Source organism: Dermacentor variabilis, unplaced genomic scaffold (genome assembly GCF_050947875.1).
Source record: "Dermacentor variabilis isolate Ectoservices unplaced genomic scaffold, ASM5094787v1 scaffold_41, whole genome shotgun sequence".
NCBI classification, from domain to species: Eukaryota; Metazoa; Arthropoda; class Arachnida; order Ixodida; family Ixodidae; genus Dermacentor; species Dermacentor variabilis.
This window is the reverse complement of record NW_027460599.1, coordinates 44,390-53,617: the sequence shown is the minus strand read 5'-3', so window position 1 is coordinate 53,617 and position 9,228 is coordinate 44,390. Positions and strand designations below refer to the sequence as shown.

Sequence of the window (9,228 nt, the reverse complement as noted above, 5' to 3'; positions counted from 1 at the left end):
TCCTGCGACAAGTTTGGGCCATGTTGGCGCTTTCGCTGACCCCCAACATTATTGTGACTAAATTGGTTACTTTTCGGGGTACTTTTCAAGCGCAGTGGGTGCGCCTGGCGCTGTGGCATGTGGCGCAGTTAGCGAAAAGCAGCTCGGCCGTGGTGCGCAGTTGTTTCGTGCTTTAATGCACGAAGTTCGTGGCGCTTTCTCTGACGTCCAACATTGTTTTAAATAATTTTCGGTACTTTTTTGTTACCTACGAGGCACGCTTGCCGTGCCTGTCGTGACGCAGCGAAAAGCAGCTCGGCCTTGGTGCGCAGTTAAGTTTCGCGCTTTAATGCATCTAGCAAGATAAATTTGCGGCCCTTCCTCTGGCGCCCAACGTTATTGTAACTTATGTTTTGTTAAATTAAAAATGTTAAAGCTAATTGCCTTTGTTCGTAATCTCGTCTGTTCGCCACTTTCGCACGTGTCGCCTCTTCAAGCGCTTTACATCAATAACACATGCTTGTCATTTACGTTTCTCAACAGATGTCCAGCTGTAGTGGCTCGTACGGCAGCTACTGTTGTGTACAGTGGTGCCAAAACAATGGAAGAACGAGAAAGAAGCCCGGAACCAGTTTTTTTCGTATCCCACAGGACAGCAGGTTTGTTGTGTTGCAATTTAGCAGCCCACTGTTTCTGCTGCTTTAATGAAAATATCCAGCAATGTCGCCCGAATATAACATTTATTTAGCTGAAGTAATCCAGTGAGGGGCATAACATGTACCCTCTGGAATCAGCTAAATGCATCTTTTTTTTTTTTTGTGGTATAAGCGTACCATTGTACCTGTAACTTAAGTGTTGTGTACCTCTTTGTCAGTATCTTGTTATAGAAAATTTGCAAAATAAAACATTCTATCGCATTAAGTCGAACATTCTAGAGGCGCCTACAGCTGTTCGGCAATTTCAAAACTAGTGTACAATTTTTTTTTTATAACTAATGTAGCGCATTTGAAATTCCTGATTTGTCAAGCATGCACGCACTCATGCAATAAAATGCTTGATGCTTATTGTTTGTGCCATACAACATGCTGTTTTAAAACGTGCGCAGGTCGACGGCATGGGTGGCATATTCCCGCAGAGCCGACCTTGTGGAAAAGCTGGCAGGTGTATTGTACAGGTCATACAGGATATGCAGCGACCATTTTACTGCAAAAGATTTCCTGGACCCAGGTCGCACGCGACTCACTAGAACAGCTGTACCTACAGTTTCCTCAGGTACGCAATAGAGCAAAGTTCCAAGTTTCAGCACTGTCTTGGTGCACTTTGCCGTAGCTCATGTACGTCTCTCAGTGTCTTCATATAATTGCTAGTGGTAAGAGTTTTGTGGCAATTATTTCGACATGAACCAACCTCAGGTGAACATTTTTTTCTATTTAGCTTTTGCAGATGCTGCTGATGTGCCATCTGTTGGAGGTTTCGCTGTTGCATCACTTCAAAACACCGTCCCAGAGGACCATCTGGAAAAGTCTATAGGTATCAGCACTATGTTTGAAGACCCTGCTTTGCTAGGTACTTGTAGTGTCCTGTGTTTGCGACTAACACTCAGATTTACCAATCAATGTAGGCTGCAGCCGTCCTGCAAGTGAGGAACAAGCTGGTGAGGACGTCCTACAGAAGACATGCGAGCAAGGCTCCCTCATGACGGCAAGCCATGCTGCTAAATGTGAGTTTGGTATCAAGTTAAACTTAACAAAGTGGCAATGATGGGTATTTTTCCAGCAAGCCTACAACAGATGTCTGGCTGCAACACCCCTGTGAGCGAGCTAGGTGCAACGGCCTCCCAAGTGGATATGTTTGGCAGCAGTTCTACCGAGGATGAGCGTTGTGCTGTTGATGGTAACTATCGTACATTTTATAGAGCAGACGCATAGTTCCGTTAATAACATTCTTGTTTCAAACGAGGGTGTGTTGAATTTGATTTTAAACTGAATCTGAAAAAGGTTAACCTGGCTATATAGATAATGCATTTCTCTTTAGAGACTTTTTATGGACTAGTCAATATTTAATTGTTGTTTTTCAGAAATCTCTCTCGACGTCTGTTATACTTTCTGTCTGGAAAACAGCTAAAGTTATTCCGCTATTCAAATATGGCAGTAAGCAGTCCTTACCAAACTACAGACCCATCGTTATAACGTGTCATTCTTGTGAAATACTTCAATGTGTAATTTGCAAACATATTGAATTTTTGGAGTGTAATGGTTTATCTGGTGCTCAGCACGTTTTCTGGCGTGGATTTATCACTGCAACCCAGTTTATTGAATTCACTACCGTCGCACAGGCCCCATCAGGCCCTCTATGCAGGTGATCGAATTGATGCAATATTTATTGATATTTCAAAAGCTTTCGACACTGTGTTGCACTCTGAATTGTTCAAGAAGCTCACTGTTATTGTTTAACTGGATTTCTTTTTTATCCAATCGGTCTCAGTATGTACTATGACGTACTCTTTAGGTCTTCTCAATCCTCCACATGCAGTGTAACGTGTGCCTCAAGGTTCAATATTGGGAGCGCTTCTATTTTTGATCTTAATAAATGATCTAACAAGTAATGTTCCTCTTAGAATCTGCATTAGGCAGATGATTGTGTTTTGTACCATACGATTAAAACTCGTCACCATCACATCATCCATAACGACTCGTTTGCATCACTTCAATCATGGTGTGACTTGGCAGATGCAAATCAACTTCCAGAAAGTTGTACCTATGTCATTTACCAAACATTTTCCCCCTTCTCCAGTTACCTATTCGTATAATGGCTACCCTCTAGGAGATGCTTCACATCGAACTCTTGCAACCGTGTGCTTAGGCTACTTGCAACGCATATTACGTTCATCCCCACTTACCACACGACTCCTCACTTATAAAACGCTGGTTTGTCCAATACTGAAGTGTGGCTCTGGCGTTTGGAATGCACACAAAATATCTATCAAAAAAGTGCATCTGACAAGAAAGCTGTGGGCTTCGTTTATCGTTTTGACAGGTATTTTTCGCCCATTTCCCATCTTAGTCTTCAACTTGCCAGTCTTTCTTCTCGTCGTCACTTTGAATCTTTCAAGTTTCTTTATGCTCTTACTCCCCACAATTTTCCTTACTTGGCAAGTAAGGAAAATCTAGACCCACAATCACCAGACATCACCATGAGTTCAATACGTCCACTTGTCACCATCATACCGAAGCGTTTAGTCTCCCTGTCCCTTCTGGAGATTGCGGAGTGCTCTGCCTGGTTACGCAAGATCTTTACCACTCAATGAATTTCTATTGCATATTAGTCATGATGTTCTGTGCTCTTTATGCTATTCTATGTATTGTATTTCCCCACTCCTGCGATAGCCCTTCTGAGCTGCAGTATATCGAAATAAGTGAAATTAATAAGTCCCTAGTCGACCATAACCTTTGAATAACCATTACATACGAGGTAACTGGAAGGTCAAGGTGCGATATTTAAGCAGTACTGTTCAGATTGGAGCACGCTCATAAAGTGCACAATCTTTTAGGATGATTCTTCTTGTGACATATATTTTCCATATATGTGTACTATGATTGTATCATTATGTTAAATTGTGTGGTGGACACTGGCACTTCTCAAATCAGAAATTGACGAAGCTTTTATGAATGCTTGTCTACAGAAGCAAGAGCTTTGTAAATGCGTAGAGTGATATCTCTAACAAACTCTGTAAACACATGACGTACAACTTATAAGCTATGCAATATTTATTTAAAGAGCACAGTGGTATTAACTGTTGATGCTTAGCATTTGGTTAGGTCTTGCTCTGCAAGTTAGGAAATAATTGTCAATGCACAAGCTACCGTTGCTTTGTACTTTCAACTATATTGGCAGTAAGTGAGGGAGGTAATGCAAAATTGTGCCAGGCAAGTTCTTGTTAGCGTTGTAGCTCAAAGAATGCTTGGGATGCATAAGCTTTTTGGGTAATATCTTGCTCTGTGTTTTTGTGCAGATGCCATTTCCGAGGTGTCCCCAAGCGCCAACATTTTCGATTCAGCTGAAAGACCAGTAGGAAACTATCCCGGTAAGTGTTTGGTTCATGTAACGCTAGCCAAAGGCTTTGTGGGTTTTCTTTAAGATGGGGGGTGTTCTTGTAATAGTGGTTCATTTTAATAATGGAAAAGTTGAGCAGCCGAAGGAAACTCGTAATGTTTGATTTTTGTACTATTTACTCAAACTCCTTCATGAGTATATGCGAGAAAGGCTCCCTCATGGCTTTGACACAAAGCAATTTAGATCTACTTTTAATTGTGTTCATGGAGGCTCTGTGTAGGAATTGTACCTGCGAACAATGGTTATATTTGGTTGAATGTATCGCACTGTTTTACAGTTTCATAATGAGCTGTTCAGTATGAAGTAACCAGTAAATTAGTGTTGTATCAAGAAATTGTCGAATTGTTGTACACGTAGCTTTATTTATGCGTGCATATTTTTTGTATGTTACAGTTGCTTGGAAGAGCGCAGTGAGGAGCTCTCCGTCAAAAAAATTTAGGGCGACCGTCCGGCGACTGCAGTCCAAGCTAGCAAGATGCCAGCGGACCATCAAACGGTTGCAGAAGAAGCAGAGCAAGCTACCGCCATCCATTTCGAAGGCACTGGGCATTATTCGTCCATCGGTGACAGAGGAGGCTTTTAAACTTTTGTGTACACACCTGCGGTTGCAGCAGAGGGGAAAAGGCAAGCGCTTCCCTATGTGGCTCAAAAAGTTTGCCTTGCATTTGAACTTCCGTGGACCCCGTGCAAACCGTTTTTTGGCACCAATTTTCTCTTTGCCAACACGGCGTACTCTGAGACGCTGGTTGTGCAACTTTAGGATGTCACCAGGAGTGATTCCCGGAATTATTCAAAGTATTTCTGCTAGCACTCACGCATGGAATGAGCGCGACCGAATATGCACCCTCATGTTTGATGAAATAGCTTTAAAAAAGAACTTATCCTATGATGCCGGTGAAGATATTGTCCATGGGTTTGTAGATGATGGCATCGAGCGGTCATCAAGTATTGCCGACAGAGCCATGGTTGTGCTTCTGGCAGGTATTTCTAAGAGGTGGGTTCAGCCAGTCGCATTTACGATAGGGCATGTTTTGACATCGGCAAATGTTATTGATGAATTACTAATCTCGATTATTGAGCAACTTAAAGCCGTCAGAATTGTTGTCAAAGCGGTAATCTGTGACCAAGGCACGTCAAATGTCAGCTTGGCGCAGAAATCGGGCATCACTATTGGGAAACCATATTTTGAAGTTCTAGGCGAGAGAGTTTATTTTATTTTTGATGTACCTCATTTGATTAAAACGACTCGCAACAATATCCAAGCTCATGAGTTGCTCATTGGGAAAGAAGTTGTGAATTGGTCGCATATTGAACAACTCTACAAATCCACACATGAACTAAGGTTACGATTGGCTCCAAAGCTAACAGAGCGGCAGATATACCAGAGGCCATTTTCTAACATGAAAGTCAGCAGAGCTGTACAGGTCCTGAGCTTATCAGTTAGTATTGCAATTATGACATTGGTTTATGTAAATGGGCTTTCCTCTTCAGCTATAGCTACAGCAAACTTTTGTGAACGTATGGATAAGCTATTCGACACATTCAACAGCTCCAGCCCCCAAAGGAATGCTCAGAAATACAGATATGCCATAAAAAAGGGCCAAAATGAATTAATTAAATTTCTGAAAGACCAGCTTCCGTGGATTGCTTCTTGGAAATTTTCTGGCAAGCGTCAGCCACAAACAATCACTGGCTGGCAGATAACAATTCAGGCATTCATCCATCTTTGGGAAGATCTCTCGGCCACTTACAACTTCATCTATCTGCTAACTCGTAGGCTCCAACAGGACCCACTAGAGAACATGTTTGGGCACATCAGACAAAAACAAGGTTGCAAGACTAACCCACATGTGTCTCAGTTCATTTGTGGTTTAAAGCATATTTGTATTCAGAAAGCCTTCAAACTCTCTGAGCAGGCCAACGTAGAAGAAGATAGATCTGAACTCCTCCATGAAGTGTCGCCGTTCTCTCTAAATAGCACCTCTCTGGTTGATGTAGTCGAATCAGTTGGGCCTGATAACTTTCCGTCTCTCGAAGACATTTCAGTTCTTGCAGAAGACATTCAGTCGCATATCATTGACGATTCAGCAGCATATTACGTGGCAGGCTTTCTGGTCAAAGTGTTCCTGGCAAAATCATTCGAAGGGTGCACTTGCCGACAGTTGCTGCAAGGTGACATATATTCAGTGAGTGGCAAGCACCAGTATTTTACACTACTGAAGGCTTATCACGTACCGAGCAAACTGTTTGGAAATTTGACGGTGCCATCACAAAGATTGATTTTGTTCAAGAAATGGAGACCCACTTCCTTGCCGCGATTGAGGCTACAGCGCATCTTGCACATGTGTGTGATGTTTTGTATCAGTATCTGTTTCGTGTGGGGGAAATGGAATTTTGCTTCATTGCATGTCGGCAGAGATTTGTCAAAATGTATTGCCGGATACGTCTGTGTTGGCATGTTCGATTCGTAAACCGCAATTTAGACAAGGTTAGGTTTCATTCATCGGTGTCTGGCGTGCAGCTTGAAAAAGTGAAAGGTTAATGCAGGACTTTTTTTCACCAATGAACATATAATTGGCATTTAAGGTCTGCTAGGGCTCCCTTGCTCAAATTGAATAGCATTTTGGCAGGGTCAAACTGTTGATACATTACAAGTGTGTGGTGGTGGTGGTGGGTGGTGGTGGGGGGCGGGGGTGGTTGTGGTGGGTGGTGGCACCCTCCGGAGGTGCAGCAGCTCCTGCGGGGGGAGGGGGGGACAAGGCCCTGCAGAATGCTATTCCTTGTGAACATGGCACCCACAGCAGGCTCAAAACAATTTCTTTTAACCTTTACCAAGTGCCAGAGTATAGAGCAGTGCGCACTGGTGGTTGCCTCAAAAATGTTACTCTTGCCGGCGTCCGGTTGAAACGTTTAATGCTTCTTTATTGATTTCGCACTCGTTACAGAGCTGATAAGGAGTGGGTAAGGATTTAAGCCCAAAGCAATGCGGTAGTCTCGGCAAGACTACTTTGTTTGTTAATTGGATATATAACGCCAAAAGTATATGAGGATGTGTGCGCGAGGAGGGGGGGGAGGGTTAGCTTGTGGATTGAGGGATGGAGGGAGGGGGCACGGATTTAAATGCAATGCGGTAGTCTCAGCAAGACTACTTTGTGTTTTAATTGGATATCGAATGCTAAAAGTATGAGGATGTATTCACGAGGAGGGGGGGGGGTTAGCTTGTGGAGTGAGGGATGGGGAGAGGGGGCACGGATTTAAGGGCAAAGCAATTTGGTGCTCAGCAACACTGCTTTGCAGCGGCAAAAGTATACGTGGATATGCGTGTCATTTTTTGTATTTCAGTTTGCTTGCAGCGCGCAAAATGAATTGCAGATGTATGATGGGTGTGGAAGCTGCTTTTTTATGAAGCCAGATAAACATTACTTTTTCTTTTTCTCTAAGCTTCTGTATTGTACTCAAAGCTTTATGTTGTGTATCTATTAGCATTCTTTTTAATGCTCCAAATGGACTGCATACCACGTTTGTTTTATTTTGGGGGAGAGGGCATGGATGTAAATTTAAGTGCAAAGCGATGTGGTGGTCTCAGCAAGACTACATACTAAATTGTGTGTTAATTGGAAACGAAACGCCAAAATTATACGTGGATGTGCGTGTCATTTTTTGTCTTTCAGTTTGCCTGCAGCGTGCAAAATGAATGGCAAATGTATGATTGGTATGAAATCCGCTTTTTTATGAAGTGAAATAAACATTACTTTTTGTTTTTCTCTAAGCTTCTGTAGTGTACTCATAGCCTCATGCCTTGTTATGTATCAGCATTCTTTTTATTGCGCCAAATGGACTGCACAGTGTTTTATTTTGATGGAATGAAATAAATATGGAATTCCATTGAAAGCTTATCCTAGCATCTCTTTTCTGGAATGGCACTGTTGTACAAACCCTGTGTGACAGCTGCCTTTCCGTATATTTTCACATCCTACAAAATCCTGCTTCCCGCCCTAAGCAGCGCGCGCCTGTAGAAATAAAAAGCACGCGCATTAATAGTACGAAAAGGGGATCAGCGCAGCAGGCACCACGTGTACCAGCTAGTATTCAAAACGCGCGTGCACAAAACCGAAACCGGAAGTGCGCTTCAGGTTTTAACATCCACGGCTTGGTGCGCTGCAGTCAATTCGGCCGCTGGGCTCTATGGGAGTGTCCGCTCTTGTTGTATTCCTTTCTCTATGCTAAAACTCTCTAATGGAATACGCTCACTGCTTCTGACCGTAGCACTCTTCCCGACAATGCGGCCAGCGCGCGCCGCCGTAGCAGACGACGCAGATCACGACTCCGCCCGTAAAGCGTCTGCGCCTGCGCGAGCTGCTTCCGCCGCGCCATAGAGTTTCCTACAAAATTACTAGAGGGAACTCTGGCGCTGCAGTCGTTGTCCTACCATGGGAATGATGGGAAGTACATGGATTTGTCTGATCTTCGTGCTTGTGGATTCAGACGTTCTTGTGGCTTTGTATATTACGCTATATATATCTTATTGACGTATATTTCAGCGCAATCTATATTCTTCGAAGTGTAGAAGACGCCGGGGAACGCGTACAATTGCTATTAATTGCAATGATTGAGCTTGTTTATGTGCCCAAATCGAAACGCACCAAGCGTCTCAAAGCACTGGCATGCCCGCGATAAATACATAAGTGCGTTTCATTCGCTTGTCGATACATGCATCCGTGGCTTAATGGTTTCAATATCAGGCTTCTGTACTAGAGTCCCTGTGTTCGAATCCTGCAGTCGGGCAATTTTAATGCTGTTTATTTAATTATTTATTACGCAATAAACTGTTGAAAATGACGAGTTTACTAAGTCACAAAGCCGTTTGAAGCCAAAAGGACGAAGTTTAGGCAAATCCATGTACTTCCCATAATTCCCATGCTGGGACAACCGCTTCCATTGCAGCTCCCGTAGACACTGGCGCCAGAGTTCCCTCTAGTAAATCTTGTAGGAAACTCTATGCGCCGCACGACTCCAGGGGACGTATTCTGAAACGTTCGCCGCCGCGAAAGTTTCGCCGCCGCGAACGTCACATTCGATAAGCCGACCGCCTGCTCACTCGTGACGTCAGCGTGCACTACCAGCGCGCGCTCTCCA

At 43.5% G+C, this 9,228-nt stretch overlaps 1 protein-coding gene across 2 annotated transcripts; it reads left to right on the top strand.

Moving 5' to 3' along the window:
* Positions 1-361: 361 nt before the first annotated feature.
* Positions 362-6,757, top strand: LOC142569043 (uncharacterized). Of its 2 annotated transcripts, none has more exons than XM_075678565.1 (7): positions 362-638; positions 1,085-1,251; positions 1,414-1,545; positions 1,601-1,699; positions 1,756-1,872; positions 3,992-4,063; positions 4,486-6,757. In XM_075678565.1, the coding sequence occupies exons 1-7, from the start codon at positions 496-498 to the stop codon at positions 6,561-6,563; spliced, it is 2,808 nt and encodes a 935-aa protein (XP_075534680.1). In that variant the 5' UTR covers positions 362-495; the 3' UTR covers positions 6,564-6,757. The 2 variants fall into 2 exon arrangements, with proteins under 2 accessions (XP_075534680.1, XP_075534682.1); XM_075678567.1 differs by having other exon boundaries at positions 4,532-4,647.
* Positions 6,758-9,228: the final 2,471 nt, after the last annotated feature.

What these genes read in the sequence shown, in the direction of transcription:
- LOC142569043 (XM_075678565.1), top strand. Translation starts at nt 496, where the DNA reads ATGCTTGTCATTTACGTTTCTCAACAGATGTCCAGCTGTAGTGGCTCG. An exon ending in CGTATCCCACAGGACAGCAG is followed by an intron (nt 639 to 1,084) that starts GTTTGTTGTGTT and finishes AAACGTGCGCAG; the next exon opens with GTCGACGGCATGGGTGGCAT. An exon ending in GGCAAGCCATGCTGCTAAAT is followed by an intron (nt 1,700 to 1,755) that starts GTGAGTTTGGTA and finishes GTATTTTTCCAG; the next exon opens with CAAGCCTACAACAGATGTCT.